This window comes from Gorilla gorilla, chromosome 10 (assembly GCF_029281585.2).
Source record: "Gorilla gorilla gorilla isolate KB3781 chromosome 10, NHGRI_mGorGor1-v2.1_pri, whole genome shotgun sequence".
Taxonomy (NCBI): domain Eukaryota; kingdom Metazoa; phylum Chordata; class Mammalia; order Primates; family Hominidae; genus Gorilla; species Gorilla gorilla.
In genome coordinates, this window is record NC_073234.2 from 122,910,485 (window position 1) to 122,934,013 (window position 23,529).

Sequence of the window (23,529 nt, forward strand, 5' to 3'; positions counted from 1 at the left end):
TTCCTAAGCTTTTCTGAACCTCAGTTTCCTTTTCTATAAACTAGAGAAAATACCAATGCCTACCCAGAGTGTAGTTGCGGTGATTCAATGAGCTCACATCCATAAAGGTGTCTACCTAAATAACAAACAGAGAAGGAGATTCTCTAAAACAAAATCATGTTTATCTGGGAATAGGCCTTGCAGTGAGAATGTGCATGCCAGAGTATATTCTTAGAGAAATATTACGTGTGTATTCAGGGGGCTAAAGGAGGACAATGGTCTTTAACGGAAAAGTGAGGAGGAGGATTACAAAATTGTTTTTGAGATAATTATCGTTGGCTACAAGGATCAATAAATGACAAGGGTGGCACCAGTCCGAGTTTGGACTGGCAGTCGCTGGTCACATGTCTTCATATAAGTTGTGTGTGTGTGTGTGTGTGTGTGTGTGTGTGTGTGTGTGTATAAGGTTACCATGGCCTTTGTGCAAGGCTGTGATTTTTGCAGAGGTGTTCTGTGATAGTTCTTGTTATCAGGCATTTGTGCATGGAAATCTTCCCTTCATGGCCTTCGCTGACTCTCTTCATCAGGGATTTTAACACAAATGATTCCATTTTAATTCTGACAGCTTACACAAGAGGGTTTGCCAAGGTGCCTGGCACATGGTAAATACTCTATAAATGGCTGGCCACTGTTGATTTCCACAATGAGATCCACTTAAAGCATATATCAGATCACATCTCTCCTCTGTTTCAGAGTCCTCCATTGGCTCTGGTTCAGTGGTTCCCCATCTGACCCACAGGAAAAGCCAAAGCCCCAGAATTACTTCCATGTCCCCCCACCCCCTACCCTCCCCAGACATCCTCCTCCACCCCCGCTCTGTCCCCTGCTTGTTCCTTGAGCACAAGAGGTTTACCACAGGACCTTTGCACTTACTCTTCCCTCTGCCTGAACTGTTCTTCCTCCAGGTATACCCATGGCTCACTCCCTCACTACCTTCCCATTTCACCCAAATGTTACCTTCTCAATGAAGCTTTCCATGACCATTGTATTTAAAATCATAATACTCTGAGGACCCTTGTCTTAGTCAACTTGGGCCACTATAATGAAATACCATATACAGTGTGGCTTAAAACACAGACATTTATTCCTCATGGTTCTAGGGGCTGGGAAGTCCAAGATCAAGGTGGCAGACAATTCAGTTCCTGGTGAGGTCTCTCTTCCTGGCTTGCAGATGGGTACCTTCTCCCTGTGTTCTCGCAGGGTGGTGGGGTGGGGGAAGGTATTCCTCTTCTTATAAGTCCTCTAACCCCATCATGACGATCTGCCCTCATGGACTCATCTAACCCTAATAATTTGCCAAAGGCCCTGTCTCCAAATACTGTCACATTGAGGGGGCAGGGCTTCAACATATGGATCTGGGGTGACAGACATTCAGACTATGGCAACTTTTCTCCCCTTCATTGCTTTACTTTTGTCCCCAGAAGTTATCATCCTAAGATATACTCTATATTTTTGTTTTTTAATAATAGGTTTATTGAGATATAGTTCATATACAATTTACCTTTGTAGAGCATGCAATTCAGCAGTTTTTAGTATATTTACCAGGGTATGCAACCATGACCATAATCAATTTTAGAACATTTTTATTATGGCAACAAGAAACCCAGTAGCCATCAGCAACTACTCCCCTCCCCTCCCACCCACACTCTATATTTTATTTTTTTAATTGTCTCTCTCTCTCTCTCCCTACTATATAGAATATAGTAGAAACATTTTATTTGCTCACTGATGTAACCCCAGCACCAGGAATACTGCTTGGCATATAGTAGGCCCTCAGGAAACATAAAGGAAGGAAGAGAAAGAGAGAGGGGTTGGGAAATGGGAAAAGGAGGGAAGGAGGGAAGGAAGGAAGGATGGAAGGAAGGAAGGAATGAAGGAAGGAAAGAAGGAAAGAAGGAAGGGAGGGAGGGAGGGGAAGGGAAGGGAAGGGAAGGAGGGAGGGAAAAGAGGCAGAAAGATGCAAAGAAGGAAGGGATAATCAAGGTTGGGGTGTCCCAAGTTTAAGTAATAATTTACCATGCTTACATACCCCCTAATTCAGGGCTGTGCTCTGTAAGTCTGACCAACCAGAGGAAAGTAATCCTGTATTTACTTATGATCCAATTGATTATCAGTTTAGCTGAATATTAGTTACTGACGGAATTGAAGCATTGATCACAGAAATGCTAGACTGTGTTAAAGTGGGGGTTGGTATTGAAATTCCAGCAAATCCTGAACTATGAAAGAAGTTAAGACCCAAAATGCAACTTCCACTTCTTCCCAGAGGAGTTCCCTGTACACTCAGATAGGCACCCTCCATTAATCTTACAGCCTGCACCTCTGGAAAGGGAGTCAGTAGCTGATCCAAGCCATAGGGGGCGCTTATGGCCACTAGAGAGCTACTTTCCTGGCATCTGAATTTGGAAGTTGCGCTTCCATTCCCTTCAAACCTCTGAAGTCACAAAATGCCTCCTGTCCCAGGGCCTCCTAGCTACTGGTCAGTCCTGGGATTCTTCTGAAACTTTTGGGAGTTACAACACCTTTGGCAATCTGGTGAAACCTGTGGACCCTGTTTCAGAATAATATTTTTAAATGCATAATTTGCAAATGATTACAAAAGAAACTGATTACATTAAAATTCAATTATCATAATATTTTTAATCTCAATTGTGACATAGTAGTTCTCCGGGTTTCTTTTTTTCTTTTTTAATTAGCATGTGATATAACAAGATCTAGCAGCAGGTCAGATGACCCCATGATTTGGGTGTAATATGTGTGAATGCTATTTTGAGATGTCTGCGACAAGTGGAATGGGGTAAGGAAATATCTACATTTTAATACGTACTCGGGGCATTCAGAGGCAGAAGGTCCAAGCAGCACTCTTGGAGAGACATTGCTGTAAGACGAACTGCCACACATATGGGACTTCAATGTTTTCCAGGACATGCTCATGACCCTAGAAATGTAGGATCTGGCTACCGAGTTGGGACATAGCTTTGTGGGACAACCCCAGAAGAGGCCCTCACACCATGTGGCCCACACACACTGTCCCTAAGGTCTCAAAGCTTTGTCCTGGGATGTCTCAAAGTCCTCCCCCAGCCTCCAGCACCTGGACTGGGGCCCTGCGTAATTCTGGTGCTCTCTTCGAAGAAAGGATTTGCTAAACAAATCTGCTCTTCACCTAAGAGGCAGCCTGCAGGAGCTGCTTGCCACATAAACTGTTTTTAAGGACAATTTGCTCTGTAAATTAAATGCTGTCCTCATTGAATGTTGACTTTTGCATGTGAGTTGTTGGCACACAAATGGGTGTTGCTAATTGCGAATGGGTTTTGTACATTCATTAAGTCAGCCCCATAGAATGTGTGCACAAGGAAGCACTTTGATAAGTCACGTCGGCTGCTGAAAGGAATAAAATTGCCTTTTTTTCTGATCTGACTGTAATTTAGACTGGCTTGCTTTGTGGTCTGAATCAATACAGCCTTGCTCTCTGTGTACATAGAGAGCTGTTCTTCATATTCAAAGGTTGCTCAGCCAATGTGGAAACCACTCTTTTTCCAGCAAGGGTGAGATGGAGTTTGTTCTCAGTCATTCCTGCTCTTGTTGAAACAGGGACACGTCTGGCCAGGGTCAAGAGTGGAGCCCTATTTTAGTAGCTAATAACAATAATAACGGCAGCAGCTGATGTTCAATGAGCCAGGGAACTATGATAAGTGTTTACAGGAGCTACTTCCAATATGTTATTATTGTCCTCATTCGATGATATGGGAATGGAAGCAAGAGGAGGTTAAACAACTTGTCCAAGATCATCCACACCTGTGAATTGAATGGCTCAAAATTGAATCCAAGCTTCTCAAGGCAAAGCTTTTATACTTAACCACTAAACTACACTCCCTCCAGGGAAGTCCAGGAGATATTTCCACTCAGACTTGAGATTCCCCACCTCTGTACCATCAGGGTGTCAGTTGGGTCTGCATTCCCTGCAAATTGCTCTGAAGATTTGCCATTTGCTCTGTAGGGTGCACTGTGGGTGCACTGTGGATGCTCTCCCGTAAACTAAACTGCAGGTGTGAACATTCACAAAGGTTACCAATACCTCCCCAAATACAGCAAGCGCTGCGTCATGACATTCCAGTCAATGTCGGACTACATATATGATGGTGGTCCCATAAGATCATAATACTGGCCAGGTGCAGTGACTCACACCTGTAATCCCAGCACTTTGGGAGGCTGATGTGAGCGGATTGCTTTAGCCCAGGAGTTGAGACCATCTTGGGCAACATAGTGAGACTTTGTCTCTACAAAAAATGAAACAAAATTAGCCAGGTGTGGTGGCATGCGCCTGTAGTCCCAGCTACTCGGAAGGCTGAAGTGGGAGGATCGCTTGAGCACTGGAGGTCAAGACTGCAGTGAGTCATGATCACACCTCTGCACTCCAGCCTAGGCGACAGAGCAAGATCCTGTCAAAAAAAAAAAAAAAAAAAAAAAAGAAAGAAGGAAGGAAGGAAGAGAAAGAAAGAGAAAAAATATTACTGCATTTTTTACTGTACCTTTTTTATGTTTAGGTATGTTTAGATACACAAGTACTTCCCATTGTGTTACGATTGCCCACAGTATCAGGACAGACACATACTGTACAGGTTTGTAGGCTGAGAGTGATAGGCTACACCCTACATCCTAGGTGTGCAGTAGGCTCTACCCCTAGGTTTGTGTAATGCAGTCTATGATGTTCGTCCAACAATGAAATCGTCTAAGGACATATTTCTCAGAACCCATCCCTGCTGTGAATCAATGCTGGGCTGTATCTAGACAGAGGACCACCTCTGCAGACTGGGACTTCTCCTGGTAACCCTTGCCTGTTTCCTCGGGGCCTCATTAAAATCTAGAACTGTCTTGATTACCTGGAATGTCCAAAGCACTTATCTTTGTCCAGTCTGTTATGGCTTGAGGTAAAAACCTATCCACTATTTCTGGAGCACCTACTGTGTACCAGCTGCTTTGAATACCTTTAAGGTATTATTATTCCCATTTCACAGATAAGCAAACTGAGACTTTGGAAGGATAAATGTCTTGCCCAAGGCCACTCAGCTAGTAAGTGACAGTCATAATTAAAATCATTTTTTTCTTTTTCCCTCTGCTGTGCTGTGTGCAAATCAGCTTTGTATTGTGAGCACGTAACACATCACCCACAACTAAGGAAATTTCCTTTGAATATCAAATGAATAATGAATGACCTAAAGTGAACTTGTCTGAGAAACAAAAACTGAAGAAAATGCTGCAAGTGAGTAGGACTCTTAATGAAACTCAGTCAGATAATAAATTTTCTATTGAGCTGAATTTTGAACTCAGGGACGTAGAGCTGAACCTATGCCGGTTCTAAAATATTTCACTGGTAAGCTAAATCAAGAGGCCACGAAAATCGCCAAACTGACACCAGCTGGCAATTCTTTGATCCTGAGCCCTAGGAAATTTGCCAGGTGATGAACTTCACAGTTGACTTAGAGTTCGGTGGGCGGTCCAGTTCTTCTTTCCTGAACCAGTGAGTAGGGCTGGGGGAAGCAGGTCCACCCAATCCCCACAGGGCTGTGGAGAAGCAGAGGCCCTGGCTTCTCTCCCTTTAGGACCAATTTGCTTTTGGTCCCATCCCAGTCCATATTTGTGTCCTCTGAGACCTTGTCTTGGCTCTTCTGCCTGTCACCTCAGCCTTGCCCCCAAGCTCCCAGTTAAACCCCCAGCTGACAGTCATTAATTGTAGTGTTTGCTTTCTGTTGTTTAAAGAAAAAAAAAATGAGGACTTCTTCGTAAAATGTCTCTTCCTGTTGTCTTTTCACACTAGACTGTGAACTTGCTGTCCCCAGGCAATTAGGCAATCAAAACAGGACCATTAATTTACAACTGTATAAAAAGGTTTTCTGGGTTGTCTCTCCTCAGTGTCACCAGAAGAAAACGCAAACCCACAAAAACAGCGCTTTTTGCTTGGACAAAGTTGTCTTTCCCCTTGTTTGAAATGTAAGTGGGCTCTTTTCTGAGAGTCCCCTGCCTTCAGCCCTTAGAGTATACCTGTAATCTTCTCATGTGGTGAAGTGGCCACCGGCCTACTGATATTTCTTGAATATTCCACTCATGCCCCTACCACAAGGCCTTTGCACCTGCTGCTCCTTATGCCTGAAAAGCTCTTCCCCTAATATTCTCAAAGCTCCCTCACTTCATTCAAGCTTCTTCTAAAATGTCACCTCCTCAGAGATGCCCTCCATGACTGCCCCACCCACCTACCCCTCCCCACATCACTCCCTATTCCCTCTTCTGCCTTAATTTTCTTCTTGCACTTGTTACCACCTGACATGCTATATATTTGTTTATTTTCTGTCTCCCCCACCAAGACTGTAAATCCCACCAGAGCTGTAAATCCCATAAGAGTTGAAACTTTTTTTTTTGAGACGGAGTCTCACTGTTGTCTCCCAGGCTGGAGTGCAGTGGCTCAATCTCAGCTCCCTACAACCTCCGCCTCCTAGGTTCAAGCAATTCTTGTGCCTCAGCCTCCCAAGTAGCTGGGACTACAGGCATACACCACCACACCCAGCTAATTTTTGTATTTTTAGTAGAGACGGGGTTTCACCATGTTGGCCAGGCTGATCTCAAACTCTTGAGCTCGAGCATTCTGCCCGCCTTGGCCTCCCAAAGTGCTGGGATTACAGGCGTGAGCCATGGCACCTGGCCAAGACTTTTTTTTTTTTGAACATCACTGCACCCCCAGTGCCTAAAACAGTGTTCAGCACACAGTAGGACACAATAATATTTGCTGAATGAATTAATGAATGGCAAGCTTCCAGCTGAATCCAGAGGTCAGCCTTCTCTTGTTGCATCTCTGTTCCTTCATCTCTCCTTCTCCATAAAAATCTCTCATTACCCTGTACCTAATGACCTGGATTATATGTGGTCTTTTTTCTTTTCTTGTTTCTTTCGCTTTTTCTGAAGGAGAGGGGTTTCAATCAGACGAGTTAAACAGCAGTTTATAATACTGTGGAGTGACTTGGTTTCCTCATCTGTGCTGTGTGACTTAGGGCAAGTGACTTGATCACTCTGATTTCCAGTTTTATAGTCTGTGAGAAAAGGGTGACAATACCTCTTCTCCCAGGGTTGTGGGAGGTTTGGGAAATATACTAGAGTAAGTGGTAGCTGGCCATGGATGGAAGGAAGAGTAGGAAGGCAGTGAAGGTGCTGTATCAGCATGTGTTTGGGCAGAAGGAGCCCACCATTGGAATTTGTGACTCTTTGTCCTAGGGTGGTCACACTTGGCATGCAGGAACAGTGGTTTCTTGGTGGGGTCCACAGATGATCCTGAGTCAGGTAGGTTAGAGTAGCATTTCCCCAAGGGTGGCACTGGAAATGATAGTAGGTGATGCACAAAACACCTTCTAATTTAAATTGCAATATATTTTTATGAGTACTAGGACAATATGAGTTTTCCATTTATGGCACTGATATGAAATTTTCTCTTAAAATGAATTTATATGTGTGAAATAATTAGCCAATTTAAAGAAAAACATTAAGTAAATAAATTGTATCAGCAACACACAGATATGAGAGACATAATGATGGTGATTCCCAAATGGCTGATATTTGGGAAACATAGTTATTAGTGGATTGATTCTCAGGTAGGCTTCTAAAATCACACTCCATCTATCCAAACTCTGTTCAGTTAGAGACTATTGGATTTGTTGTTTTGGGATCATGACACTGACAAGGGAAGCAGCAGATAGCACATATTATAGAGCAGGGTTTGAAAGGAAGCTAGTAACTTCAGGGATCCCTGTGCCAACTCCATCTCCCATGGCCAGCCCTCCTCAGAGACATCTTTGGGACCTCTGACCTTGGGACTAGGCTGCTGCTGTTGCTACTGCTGCTGCTGATGGTGATGATGGTGGCAGTGATGGTGACGGTGATGGAGATGATGATGGAGATGATGACGGTGGTCACGGTGATGATGATGGTGATGGTGATGATGATGATTATGGTGATAGTGATGATGATGGAGATGATGATGTTAGTGATGGTGATGGTGACAGAGATGATTTTGGTGATGATGATGGTGATGTCTGAGATGATGGTGGTGATGATAATGGTGATGGTGATCATGATGATGGAGATGATGATGGTGATAGTGATGCAATGGAGGTGGTGGTGATGGTGATGATGATGGTGACGGTGGTGATTATGATGGAGATGATGATGGTGATGGCGATAATGACGGAGATGATGGTAGTGATGATGGTGATGGTGATGATGATGGTGATGGTGATGATGATGATGGAGATGATGATGGTGATGGTGATCATGATGATGGAGATGATGATGGTGATAGTGATGCAATGGAGGTGGTGGTGATGGTGATGATGATGGTGACGGTGGTGATTATGATGGAGATGATGATGGTGATGGCGATAATGACGGAGATGATGGTAGTGATGATGGTGATGGTGATGATGATGGTGATGGTGATGATGATGATGGAGATGATGATGGTGATGGTGATAATGATGGAGATGATGGTGGTCATGTTGATGATGATGGTGATGGTGATGATGATGGTGATGGTGATGATGATGATGGAGATGATGGTGATGGTGATAATGATGGAGATGATTGTGATGATGATGGTGATGGTGATGATGTGACAGTGATGGTGATGATGATGATGATGATGACAGAGATGACAATCATGATGATTTTGCATGATGGCAATGATGATGGTGATGGGGATGGTGATGAAGATGAAGATGATGATGGTAGTGATACAAAGAATAATAGTACTGAATTCTTATTAAGTGCTTACAATTTACCAGACTCTGTTCCAAGTGCTTTAAATGCTTTATATGCATTTCTTCATTTAATACTATGAGGTAGGTACTATTATTGTCCTAATTTTGCAGTTGAAACGAAGGTTAAGTACTTTGTATATATTATTTGTTTAATCCACACAACAAATTCATTAGGTCATAATCATTCTCACTTACAGAGACATCAAATAACTCACTTAACGTCACTCATCTAGTTAGTAGCTGGTTGGAGGCTCTCAGTCTGAGTCTCAAGAGCATGTTCCTAACCACATGCCACACTGCCTCCCCTTCCCGGAACAGGATAATGGATGAGGCATGGTCTCTGCTTTTGAGACTCAGTAGGGAAAGTAGATGTGTGGATAATTTACTGTGAAATGCAACAGAATTAAACACGTAATGTGTTAGACTTTATAAGCAGGCTTTGCAGGTATATAGAGAAAAGAGGGACTTGATTCTGACCAGGGACATCCTGGAGGGCTTCATGGAAGAAATAGCATTTGGTCATAGCCTTGAAGGTCTTCAATTGTTAGGAGAATGAAGAAAAGGGCAATCAAAGGTGGGAAAACAAGAACAGAAGAAGGGAACCGGGAAATGCAGGGCAAGCTGAAAGGTGCTCTGAGGAGATGGTGAGATGGTTAGCTCAACCAAGGCAAAGGGTACCTGACCGTCAGGCTTCCCAGTGCCTTGGGGAAATGAATGAGTGGAGTAGGGGCTCCAAATGATTCTCTTCTCTTCTCCACTTCCTTTTGAATCTTCTTGTTTTGAGCTTTTTAATGGAAGTTTTTGAGAGAGACAGAGGGAAAGATAAGCGTCTTCAACCCTCAACCTAGATGGAAGGTGCAAGAAAGTAAATGCCACCTCAGTAAGCTTATTATTCTGGTAATACAAGTAGCACATGCCATAATTCAAAGTTCAGAAATTACAGAAAAATTGGACAGAATGTCACTGATAATCCCACTAGGGAGAAAAGTCCTTGGTCAACACTTTGGGTTTTTTTTCTCCCTGGTATTTACTTAGTACATAGTTTTTAATAACATAATCCTGATTATACTGTATGCAATTTTGAATTTTGCTCTTTTCTACTTAACATTTTAATATGAGGATTCTTTTTTTGGTATTGCAGTTCTATGTAATCATTTTTAATGGCTGCAAAAGTTTATTATTTTATCATGTGGATGTACTAGAGTTTATTTAATCATGTTTTTTATTTTTAAACACTTGTTTGTCAAATTTTGGATCCCATATGTAAGGTTTGGGTGCAAATCCTTGTGCATGAAGATTTTGCTGCATTTTGAATTCAAACATTGGGACAGATTCCCAGAAATGGAATTACTGAGTCAGGAGTTATGAGTAGTTGTTAGTACCTTTGCTACATAATGCTAAATTGCTTCAAGATGGACTGAGAGCTGGCCAAGGCTTCATTGGGCTGCCTTTGAAAGAGGGACTCCGATCATTTGGAATGAAGAGCACAGACCTTAGAGTCAGACAGACCTGGGTTGGAATCTTGTCTGCCTCTTATTAACCCTGTAACCTTGGGCCTGTTTTCTTATCTGCAAAGCATTGTTCCTTAACTTTGGCACTGTTGTCATTTTGGACTAAATTATTTGTTGTGAGAACTGTCCTGTGCATTGTAGCATGTTTAGCAGTATCTCTAACCTCTAGATGCCACTAGCAGCCCTCTGTATGTGACAATCAAAATGTGTCCAGAAACTGCCAAATGTTCCCTGGGAGGCAAAAGCAACCCAGTGGAGGATTACTGCTGCGAAATTGAAATGATATTAATACATACCTTATAGAGCACTGTTAGGATTAAATACAATGTATATTAAATACTTTCACAGCGTCCGATACAGCTTTTACTATTGTTATTAGTAATAGTGGTAATAATAGTTTCTCACTGCCGGATGCTACAGAAGGACTCTGGAGAAGACAGACTGGATTAGCTCGAAGGCCAGTCCTAACTCTAGGAGCCTCTGGTTCTTTGATTCTTTGGCCAATCATCCAGCAATGTCTCCATTCCTCTCAATCCAGTGGTCAGAGAGTGGCCTGCTATTTAGAAATGGAACACCTGCAATGCTAGTTACAGGAAAACCCCTCAGCCCTCACAGGACCCAAGCCTAGCATAGGGAGATGCCTGGAGTCCAGGAAACTGCATTATTCCAGAGAGGGGATTCATTCTTGGATAGTCCCTCCCTAATCCCCACTCCTGCAAAACCAAGCTGCTGCGGCATAGCACCAGTTTGAGAGTAGTCATTACTAGACTACATCCTGCCCTGGGACCCTGTAGCCCCTGCATCTCCACACCCTTGGGACTCAGCTAACATCTCCCACATCCACTCAGAAGTCTGCAACATTGCAACACCAGCTGGACCCAGCAATGCAGCCACATCCTCAGCACCTAAGCCCAGTCAGTGCCCTACACCATGGGGAACAGGCGGTCTTGCACAACAGGGAGTCTGCCTCCAGGACATAGGAAGCCAAAGCACACACTCCCCAGTACCTGACAGCTTCCTGCCCCAGGGCCACAACCAATAGCAAACTTGCCCCCTCCAGTGGTCCCACACATCACTCAGGGACCTAAAGACAAGACCACCAGCATCAGTACCCAAACACAGCACCCAAGAGCCTGAGGATCAGCTCACCCAGGGTCTGCAATCACCAGCACCCATGTGTGCCATGCAGGGGCCCCAGGACAGGCCCAAACAGGGCCCACTGCCACTGCTGTCCAGTGAACCTGCCACTTCAGTGGTGGGACCACCATGCACCTTTGTGCACCATCCAGGAGCCCAAGGACTGGCCCATCCAGCATCCTTGTCCCTAGCAAAACCATACCACATCCATCACAAACAACTACAGTCTAAGCTAGTGAGGAACATGCAGACACTGCTGACATTGACTACAGTGGAAGAAATCATACAAAGGCTACACTGCTGCGCCCACCCGGAATCAAAGCCAAAGAGCCCTACCCGACTAACACTATAGATACATCTACAGCAAAAAGTCTTTCCTTGCAAAAGCTACTCCATAAAATTAGAAAAAGCAACTGCATAGGAAACCTATTTAATAAAATAATAGCTGAAAACTTCAAAAGTCCTGTGAGTGATATAGGTGACATTCAGATAAGGTAGCTCAAAGATCTCCAAATAGATTAAACCCAAAAAGGTCCCCTCTGGGGCACATTATAGTCAAACTGTCAAATGTCAAAGACACAGAAAAAATTTAAAACAGCAAGAGAAAAGCATCCAGCTACATATAAGGGAATTCCCATCAAACTAGAAACAGATTTCTCAGCAGAAACCTTATAGGCCAGGAAAGAATGGGATGATATATTCAAAGTGCTGAAAGGAATAAAAAAAATCCTGCCAGCCAAGAAGACTATATCCAGCAATGCTATCTTTTAGAAATGAAGGAGAAATAGTCTTCCCAGGACAACCAAAAACTGAGGGAATTTACCACCTCTATGCCTGCCCTACAAGAAATGCTTAAGGGAGCCCTACATCTGAAAGTAAAAGGACAATATCTACCCCGACAAAAACACATGAATGTATAAAACTCACTGATAGAGCAAATACACAAATGAGAAACAGAGACGAATCAAACATTATTACTACAGAAAACCACCAAACTGCAAAGCTAAAGAATAAGAGAGGAAGAAATATATACAATATAATATACAATATACAAAACAATCAGAAAACAGTTAACAAAATGACAGGAATAAGTTTTCACCTATCAATAACAACCTTGAATGTAAATAGTTTAAATTCTCCAATTAAAAGGTATAGACTGGCTGAAAGAATAAAAAAGTAAGACCCAGCTAGGTGCTGCCCACAGGAAACTCACTTCACCTGTAGAGACTCACATAGACTGAAAGTGAAGGAATGGAAAAAGATGTTCTACACAAACAGAAACCAAAAGCATACAACCGTAGCTATATTTATTTCAGACAAAAATAGACTTTAAGTCAAAAAAACATAAAAAGAGACAAAGAAGGTCATTATATAATCATAAAGGACTCCTTTTAGCAAGAGAATATAACAGTTTTAAATATATATGTAACCAACACCAGAGCACCCAGATATATAAAACAAACATTATTAGCTAAAGGGAGAGATTTACTGCAATACAATAATAGTAGGGGACTTCAACAGCCCACTTTCAGTAATGGACAGATCATCCAGACAGAAAAATCAACAAAGAAACATCAGAGTTAAACTGCATTTTAAGCCAAATGGATTTAACAGACATTATACAACATTTTACCCAACAGCCATAGAATACACATTTTTCTCAACAACACATGGAATATTCTCCAGTTTAGACCATATGTTAGGTCACAAAGCAAGTCTTGACAAATTTTTAAAAACTGAAATCATATCAAGTATCTTTTCAGACCACAAAGGAATAAAACTAGAAGTCAATAACGAGGAACTTTGGAAATACATGGACAGTAAACAACATGCTTCTAAATGACCAATGGGTCAATGAAGAAATTTAAAAGGAAATTAAAGAGCCAGCCACAGTGACATGCATCTGTAGCTCCAGCTACTCAGGAGGCTGAGGCAGGAGGATCACCAGAGCCAAGGGCTTTGAGGCTATAGTGTTCTATGTTCACAACTGTGAATAGCCACTTCATTCCAGCCTGGGTAACATAGCAATACCCTGTCTCTTAAAAAAAAAAAAAAATTTAAGAAACTCCTTGACACAAATAAAAATGGAAACATAACATACCAAGATCTATAGTATACACAAAAGCAGTGCCAAGAGAAAAGTTTATAGCAATAAACACCTACATCAAAATAAGTAGAAAGATTTTTAATAAACTGCCTAACAATGCACCTTAAGGAACTAGAAAAGCAAGAAGAAAGCAAACCCAAAATTAGGGGAAGGAAAGAAATAATAAAGATCAGAGCAGAAATAAATGAAATAGAGACTAAAAAACAATACAAAGGATCAGTGAAATAAAAAGTTTTTTGAAAAGATAAACAAAATTGACAAACCTTTAGCTAGACTAAGAAATAAACAGAGAAGTCCCAAATAAATAAAATCAGGGACAAAAAAGGAGGCATTACAACTGATACGACAGAAATACAAAGGATCATTAGAGACTATTATGAATAACTATACACCAACAGATTGGAAAGCCTAGAGGAAATGGATAAATTCCTGGACACCTACCACCTACCAAGATTGGACCATGAATAAATAGAAAACCTGAACATAACAATAACAAGTAATGAGACTGACTCAGTAATAAACATTCTCCTAACAAAGAAAAGCCCAGGACTGGATGGCTTTACTGCTGAATTCTACCAAACTTTTAAAGAAGAATTAACACCAATTTTTCTCGAACTATTCCAAAAAAACTTGAAGAGAAGGGAATTCTTCCTAACTCATTCTACAATGCCAATATTATCCTAATACTAAAACCAGACAAAATCACAACAAAAAAGAAAATTATAGATCAATATCCTCAGTGAACATAAATGCAAAAATCCCAACAAAATACTAGCAAAGCAAATTCAGCAGCACATCAGAAACATAATACATCGTAATCTGGTTGGATTAATCCTAGAAATGCAAGGATGGTTCAGCATATACAAATCAAACACACACATCACATCAGCAGGGTAAAGAACAAAAACCATGTGAGTATCTCAATAGAGGCAGAAAATGCATGTGACAAATTCAACATCCCTAAACTCTCAACAAATTAGGCTTAGAAGGAAAAAACCTCAACACAGTGAAGGCCATATATGACACACCCACAGCTAACATTATATTTAATGGGGAAAAGCTGAAAGCCTTTGCCCTAAGAAATGGAACAAGGACACCCACTTTCACCACTCTTATTCAAATTGTACTGGAAGCCCTAACAAGCAATTAAGCAAGAGAAAGAAATGGCATCCACATCAAAAAACAAGAAGTAAAATGGTCCCTCTTTGCAAATGGCATGATCTTATATTTAGAAAAATCTAAAGAGTCCACCAAAAAACTGTTAGAACTGAGTAACAAATTCAGTAAAGTTGCAGCATATCAAATCAACATACAAAAATCAGTAGTGTTTCTATATGCCAATAACAAACTAGTTGAAAAACAAACCAAGAAAGCAATCCCATTTACAATAGCTACAAAAAAAATACCTAGGGATAAATTTAACCAATGATGTGAAAGATCTCTACAATGAAAACTACAAAACACTGATGAAAGAATTGAACACAGAAAATGGAAAGACATTCCATGCTTATGGATTGGAATAATTAATATTGGAAAATTACCATCCTACCCAAGAAATCAACAGTCAGTGCAATCCTTATCAAAACACCAATGACATTCTTCAAAGAAATCGAAAAAAACACCTTAAGGTTTATATGGAAATACAAAAAAACCCTAAATAGCCAAAGCTATCCTAAGCAAAAAGAGGAGGCATCATACTACTTGACTTCAAAGTATACTAAGCAATAATAACCAAAACAGCATGGTATTGGTATAAAAACAGACACATAGACCAATGGAACAGAATAGAGAACCCACAAATAAATCCATATTTCCAGCCAACTGATTTTCAACAAAGGCGTCAAGAACATGGGAAAGGACACTCTTTTCAATAAGTGGTGCTGAGGAAACTGGATATCCATATCCAGAAGAATGAAACCAGATCCCTATCTCTCACCATATACAAAAATCAACTCAAAATGGATTAAAGACTTAAATGCAAGGTCTGAAATGTAAAAATCCTAGAAGAAAACATAGGGGAAATGCTTCAGGATATTGGTCTAGGCAAAGATTTTAGAGGTAAGACTTCAAAAGTACAGGCAACAAAACCAAAAATAGATAAATGAGCCTATATCTAATGAAAAAGCTTCTGTGCATCAAAGGAAACAGTTAACAAATTGAAGAGACAGCCTATGGAGTGGGAGAAAATAGTTGCAAACTATTCACCTGACAAATGACTAATGTCCAGAATAGACAAGGAACTCAACCGCAAAAAAAAAAACAAAAAAAAAACAAAAACTGATTTTAAAGTGTGCAAAAGATCTAAATAGACATTTCTCAAAAGAAGACATACAAGTAGCCAACAAGTATATTTTTAAGTGCTTAACATCAATAATCATTGAGGAAATGCAAATCAAAACCACACTGAGATATCTCACCCCAGTTAGAGTGGCTGTTATCAAAAAGAAAAAATAACAAATACTGGCAAGGACTTAGAGCAAAGGGAATCCTCACACACTATTAGTGGGAATGTAAATTAGTACAGTCATTATGAAGAACAGTGTGGAGGATCCTCAAAAAACTAAAAATACAACTGCCATATGATCCAACAATTCCACTACTGGGCATTTATCCAAAGGAAAGAAAATTAGTATATCCAAGACATGTCTGCACCCTCATGTTTATTGTAACACTATTTATAAAACCAAGAAATGGATCAACCTATGATGAATTCATCAACAGATGAATGGATAAAGAAAATGTGTATATTTATACAATGGAATACCACTCAGCCATTAAAAATGAAATCCTGTCATTTATGGCGACATGGATGAAACTGGAGAACAATATATTAAATAAAATAAGTCAGGCACAGAAAGATAAATACCACATGATCTTCTTTGTATATGGAATCTTAAAAAAAAAAATTGAGCCCATAGAAGTAGAGACTAACATTATAGTCATTAGAAGCCGGGAAGAGTAGCGGGGATTAGAGGATAGGAAGAGGTTGGTTATGGATACAAAATTACAGCTAGATCAAGAACCAAGTTCTAATGTTCTATTCCACTGTAGGGTGAATATAGTTAACAATAATGTATAAGTTCAGAAAGCTAGAAGAGAGGATTTTGAATGTTCCAAGCACAAAGACATGATAAATGTTTGAGGTGATGGATATGGTAATTACCCTGATTTGATCATCATACATTATATACATGTATCGAAATATCACTGTGTACCCCATAAATATGTGCAATTCTTATGTGTCAACTAAAAAGGAAAAAAAAGAAATAGAATTGCTTCTCAGGTCTTCCTGATGGCAGCCTTCCCCCTTGGCTTTTCCTCCACCCTCCCTTGCTCACTCCAGGCTGTCTGCAGCACAGCCTTCCTCCCAGAGGACAGTGAGTGTCAACATGGCTCAGTTACTGGGCAGCCCACACCCTTCAAACTACTTCTCTCTGAGGGCAGTGGAGGTCAAGTCTACCTCAGATCTGGCCAACCTCAGAGCTTCTCAGACTCTGCCCTCCAAATGCAGATTCACAGGAATTCCAGCCTCTGCAAGTTCGTCCCGCAGTTTTTCAGAGTCCCCAGGTGGCATCTGATGTGTAGTCACCACTTCCTGCCAGGCTGTGGCCCAGCTTAGGGCTGCCCACAGCCTGCAGCCTTGGCCTCCTGTGAGCCTGCATGAGCCTATGGCTGGGGCTGCCTTGGAAGACTCTGACCTCCCAGCCAAGGGCACGACTGGGAAGCCTCCAGGCCTTTCCAAAGCTACTGCCATCAACCCTGCCTCCATGGTCTATGCAGCTCTTCCCCACTCTATGCCCACCGAGAATGCCACTACCAACAGACACCAGTGGAAGGGGTGCTGAGCTGTTCTGCCAAAACCCTGGGGGATGCAGAAGCAGCTTGGGATCTCTGGAGGCTGTGCTGCCCCCAGGGCATGAAGACCCCTGCCTTCACAGGGCAGCGTGGTGTGGGGGAGAGCCAGATGGCAGCAGCTTCCAGGCCAGTTCTTGGACTCAGTGGCAGTGTAATTTCAGTCTTATTAGTTCTCTGTGCCTCACTTTCCTCATTTGTGAGATGCATATGCTAGCAGGACCAGCCCCATTGGGTCATGTGGCACTTAAATGGGTGTAACAGGTCTAAAGTGCTGAGAATTATCCTGCACACAGGAAGCACTAGCTGTTGGTTTGCTGTCATCCACCTTAGCCTCCTCTGGTGATCCCAGAGCTCAGCTGTCTAGGCTCCTCCACCTTTTCACAGCTTTCAGGGAGCAGCTCTTTGAGCTCTGCCAGGGGCCAGGCAGGAAGTCTGATCAGAGAGACCAGGATTCTGTTGATTTCAGCACCAGCTTCCTTCCAGGCCTCCGTTGTTGTTGAGTTGCTTCTTCTACCCCTCCAGGCTCTTCCTGCTTGGTGATTTATTTCTTACAGCCTCCTTGGTCACTTATGCAGGTTGACCATCAGCCACCCCGCTGTCCTCCAGACAGACACCAACGGGGTAGACTCTGAGAACCCCAGGCTGGAAGCTCTGCTCCATCAGCAGAGGCCAACCAAATTCCTGAGCACCCACCCCACCAAGTGGGCCCCACTCTGGAGTCTGCGACGGCACAGACTTTGGGAGATGTTTGGGATTTGAGCCTCAGACTCTTCGTCAGACTTTTTAAGGGCCACACTCAAAAGTGGGTTCTAGATTTGTGCCTTTTTGGAGGCACTGTGTCATAGTGACAAAGAACACAAGCCCACATTGTGTGTCCAACTCCAGGTTGGAGTCACAGCCTGCCACTTGCTGAGTGACATGGGCTGGTTGCCTCCTCCCTCAATTTTCCCATCTCTGAAATTGATATAATAATGCTCACCTTGTGTGGCTCTTATATAAATCAAATAGAAAACGTGTCTAAATGCCCGGAGACATGGTAGGTGCTCAGCATATTGGGGCTTCTACCTCTGCTGTCTCCTCTTCCTCTACTCTAGGTCACTGTCCTCAATGGAAAATTAAAAACATTGTCACAGTGCCCGATCCCACCCCAGGCCTCTATCTTTGAGTTTTCTTCTAGGTCCCTTCCCAACTTTCACTGATTGGGAGCTCTTATTCTGACCAGTGGTTGGAGCTTCCCCTTACTAGGCTAAAGTGATGTGAATGCCAGGAGGCAGGCACCCAGCTTAGCTTCCTTTTTTTTCTTCCTCCCAGGGAGTGCAGTCTCTAAAACACGAGAATGGAGAGAAAAAGGAAGCAGTAGCAGCTAAGGATCTCAGTGCACCCCAAAGGGACCCCAGGAATGAGCAGCTTTGCAGTGTAGAGTCCTAAAAAAGTCAACCCCAGCATGAAGCAGCAAATCAGGTGCTCAGCGTTCAGAATGCTGGCAGGACTACCCCTCTCTGTCCCATGTACCCAACATCCTGGTCTCACCACTCAGAAAGGAGGAAGAGCAGGAAGGCCATGAGCCCAGGAGAACTGCTTATTCAATGCCAAGTATGCCAGGCATTTACACATTTTGCACTTAAACCTCATAACCACCTGAGAGGTGAAGATTATTCCTCACCTGAGAGGTTAAGTGACTCGCCTGTGTTTACACAGGCTGGAGCTGAGATTTGAACTCTTTCCTCTGATCCCTGCCTAACTTTCAGCAGTAGTTCCCCACGTTTTCCATCTGCAGCTGCCCTTATGTCTTCCCTGTGATCTGCCTCTAAAAGAGAATGTCCTTCCTTGATGCTTTTAAAAATTTCTTGGATGAATTTTCCAGCTGTGGGAAATGGAGAGTGGAGAGGCAGGCTCAGGGCTGGGTATGTGAAGATGCAGAGAGATGTAGGGATGTAACCACCTGCGTTAGTCTATTTGTGCCGCTCTAACAAAACTCCTGAGACTGGAGGATTTATAAAGAACAGAAATGTATTTTCTTATAGTTCTGGAGGCTGGGAAGTTCAAGATCAAGATGCCAGCCAGGTCAAGGTCAGGTGGTCTGGCTCTCTCTGCCTCCAAGATGGTGGCTTGTTGCCATATCCTCATATGGCAGGAGGTGGAAGGGCAAGAGAAGAAGAGTGTTCCAGCTCCAGAAGAGAGAGAGAAAATTTACCTTTCCTGTGCCTTTTTGTTCTATCCAGGCCTCGGCCACTTGAATGGTGCCTGTCCACACTGGGTGAGGACAGGTCTTCCTCACTCAGCCCACTGATTCAAATGCCAGTCTCTTCTGAAAATACTCTCACATACACACCCAGAAATAATGCATTACCGGCTATCTAGGTGTCCTTTAATCCAGTCAAGTCGACTCCTAAAATTAACCATCATACCCCTTGCTGCCATCTGCCCAAGGCCCTGATCTGTTGGCCGGGCACTGAGCTCAGTGGATCATAGTCTAGTTAGGCTGTCCTGACGAAGCCTTAGGACTTAGATAACATAGAGCTTTCCTTTATTTCGACAACTCCTATTAGAAATAGGGGCTGCTTGTGGCTGGGTGCTGTGGCTCACTCATATAATCCCAGTACTTTGGGAGGCTGAGGCAGGAGGATCACTTGAGGCCAGAAGTTCGAGACCAGGCTGGGTATGAAAGCAAGACTCCATCTCCACTGCAAAAAATTAAAAAAAATAAAAATTAATAAATAGCCGGGCATGGTGAGTTGTGACTGTAGTTCCAGCTACTTGGGAGGCTTAAGTGGGAGGATCGCTTGAGCCTAGGCTGCAGTGAGCTATGATCACCCTGCTGCACTCCAGCCTGGGTGAGAGAGTGTCTCTTAAAAAAGAAAAAGAAGTAGTAGCTGCTTGGAATCTTGTCTTAAGAAGGACTTTAAGGCTGCATCTATAATCAATCAATCAATCAAGAGCTCTGTGAACCTCATTCCCATAATCAACCCCCCTAAAGCTGGTGAACAGTCCTCTTGTCAGTCATCTTTTGAAGTAGTGGCCCCTCCCTCAGACAGGAAACAGGAAGCCAGGAGATGAGTCCTAAGCCTTCGGAGGAGAAACTCCTGCCTCTCACTTTGCCTCACTTACTTGAATTTGGATGTTAGGTAAATGTGTCACGTTGAAAGGTACAGCAGGATGGTGGAGAAGGGGTGAGATCTAAGGGCCTGGTTTCAGCTGGACAATGAGAGGGAATGGGGGAGCCCCAACAGGTGCTAGCATCATGTCAGATATCGCATTAGTCAGCATTCTCCAGAAAAACAGAACCAACAGGATTTCTCTCTCTCTCTCTTTCTCTGTAGCGAGATAGACTGAGAAAGTCATTTATTTTAAGGAATTGGCTCATGTGATTATGGGAGCTGGCAAGTCCAAAATTTTGCAGTGCAGGCCTGCAGGCTGGAGATTCTAGTAAAAGTTGTTGCAGTCTGGAGACGGAATGCTTTCCTCTTCGGAGAACTTCAGTCTTTTCTCTTAAAGCCTTCAATTAATTGATGAGGCCCACCCACACTGTGGAAGGTAATCTGCTTTTCTCAAAGTCTATTGATTTAAATGTTAATCACATCTAAAAAATACCTTCATAAGGGAACAATAGACACTAGCGCCTACCTGAGGGTAGGGGATGAGGGGGCTTGAAGATTGAAAAACTACCTGTTGGGTACTATGCTGTTTACCTGGTGACAAAATAATCTGTATGCCACACCCCTGTGACATGCAATTTACTCATGTTACAAACCTGCATGTGTACCCCCGAACCTAAAATAAAAGTTGGAAAGAAAAAAAAAAAACCATCTTTATAGCAACATCTAGACTAGTGTTTGATCAAACAACTGGGCACCATAGCCTGGCCAAGTTGACACATAAAATTAACCATCACTGGCCAGGCGTGGTGGCTCACACCTGTAATCCCAGTACTTTGGGAGGCCAAGGTGGGCGGATCACCTGCGGTCTGGAGTTCGAGGCCAGCCTGGCCAACATGGTGAAACCCCATCTCTACTAAAAATACAAAAAATTTAGCTGGGAGTGGTGGTGCATGCCTGTAATCTCAGCTACTCAGGAGGCTGAGGCAGGAGAATTGCTTGAACCTGGGAGGCAGGGGTTGCAGTGAGCCGAGATAGCACCACTGCACTCCAGTCTAGGCAACAGAGCGAGACTCTGTCTCAAAAAAAAAAAAAAAAAAAAAAAATTAACCATCACAGATATCTTAGGCGGCTGTCTCCCAAAGTACACAACATATTCTGGTGTGCATGAGATGATCGTAAGTAGGACAGGGCAAGTGCATTAAATAATATTGATTATAGAGTGATTCTTTTAAATTCATTTGAATCTTAATTACTTTAAAAAGAAAGGCTCCATTTGATATCAGCCCCTAACACTTCTGTAACACCTGTTATTTATAAAAAGGAAAACGGGGCCAGAATTCAGCTAGAAATTAATTACATTTGATCCTTGAACAATCTGGGACTTAGGGGCACTGAACCCCCATGCAGTCAAAAATCTCTGTGTAACTTTTGACTCCCCAAAAGCTTACTACTAATATCCCACTGTTGACCAGAAGCCTTACTGGTAACATAAACAGTCCATTAACGTGTATTTTATGTTATATTCTTATATATGATATTCTTACAATAAGTAAGCTTGAGAAAAGAAAAAATTGTTAAGGAAACCATAAGGAAGAGAAAATGTACTTACTATTCATTAAGTGGAAGCGGATCATCATAAAGGTCATCATCCTTGTCATCTTCGTGTTGAGTAGGCCCAGGAGGAGAAGGAAAAGGAGGGGTTGGTCTTGTTGTATCACGGGTGGCAGAGGTGGAAGAAAATCCGTGTATAAGTGGATCCACGTAGTTCCAGTCTGCATTGTTCAAGGGTGAACTGTACACTGTTTTGTTGTCATCAAATTTACTTTTATAGGGTGGAGCGTGGTGGCTTATGCCTGTAATCCCAGCACTTTGGGAGGCAGAGGCAGGCGGATCACCTGAGGTTAGGAGTCCAAGAGCAGCCTGGCCAACATGGTGAAAACCCATCTCTACTAAAATTACAAAAATTAACCGGTTGTGGTGGCAGGCAACTATAGTCCCAGCTACTCAAGAGGCTGAGGCAGGAGAATTGATTGAACCCGGAAGGCAGAAGTTGCAGTGAGTGGAGATCATGCCACTGCACTCCAGCCTGGGCAACAGAGCAAGACTCCATCTCAAAAAAAAAGGAAAAAAAAAAAAAGAAAAGTACAGTGTGATAACCCAAGTAAGGGCAGGGTGGTTCTAGAGGGGGTTTCCTAGAGGAATTAATTTATAAGCAGATACCTGGATGATCGGTAGGAGTTAGCCTGGAGAAGAAGAGGGAGAGAATGTTCTGGACAGAGGGAATAGCATATGCACAAGGCTCAGGGGCAATAGAGAGCATAGCCCATTCTTGTGACTACAGTTAAAGCAGTGTTGGCCACAACATAGAGGGTGTGTCACAGGGCGAGGGAGGCAGTATGCAGGAACGGGACTCAAAGGGCTTCCTGAGCCTTGTTAGAAACATTGGGTTCCAGAAGGGCAGGATTAAGATGATCTTAGCCGCCCTCTGTGCTTGAAACGCACCCCAGATTCAGTAAGCCCTCCTATGCTGAATGAATGAATCCATTCCTCTCTGCTTGGTGAGTGACTTCAAGGTCCCATTGAACCACTTTATTTAAATAAGGGACTGCAAGGACCAGGGTCTCCACAGAGATCTTCAGGTACAGTTTCTCTGCCAATGTTGGCTGCCTGGAGGATCTGAAATCTTCCTTCTGTCCGCAGGTGACCTGGTGTCCCGTGCAATGCATCACCTGCAGCCCCTCAATGCCAAGCACCACGGCAATGGCACCCCCCTGCACCACAAGCAGGGGGCACTGTACTGGGAGCCCGAGGCCCTGTACACCCTTTGCTATTTCATGCACTGCCCACAAATGGAATGGGAAAACCCCAACGTGGAGCCTTCCAAAGTCAACCTCCAGGTGGAAAGGTAAGAACTGCCTTGCCTTGCCTTGTGGTGGGTGGGTACTGCCTCCAGGGTGGGGCAAGTGTCCAGGATGGGGAGGATGATG

At 42.9% G+C, this 23,529-nt stretch overlaps 1 protein-coding gene across 2 annotated transcripts in view; it reads left to right on the top strand.

Annotated features, from left to right (window-relative positions):
• The window catches only part of ABTB3 (ankyrin repeat and BTB domain containing 3), a 341,236-nt gene that overhangs the window by 202,093 nt on the left and 115,614 nt on the right, over positions 1-23,529 (top strand). For both annotated transcript variants that reach the window (XM_004053822.5, XM_019039447.4), the window contains exon 3: positions 23,243-23,447. In XM_004053822.5, coding sequence (XP_004053870.1) covers positions 23,243-23,447 — 205 coding nt within the window. The remainder of the gene's footprint in view (positions 1-23,242; positions 23,448-23,529) is intronic.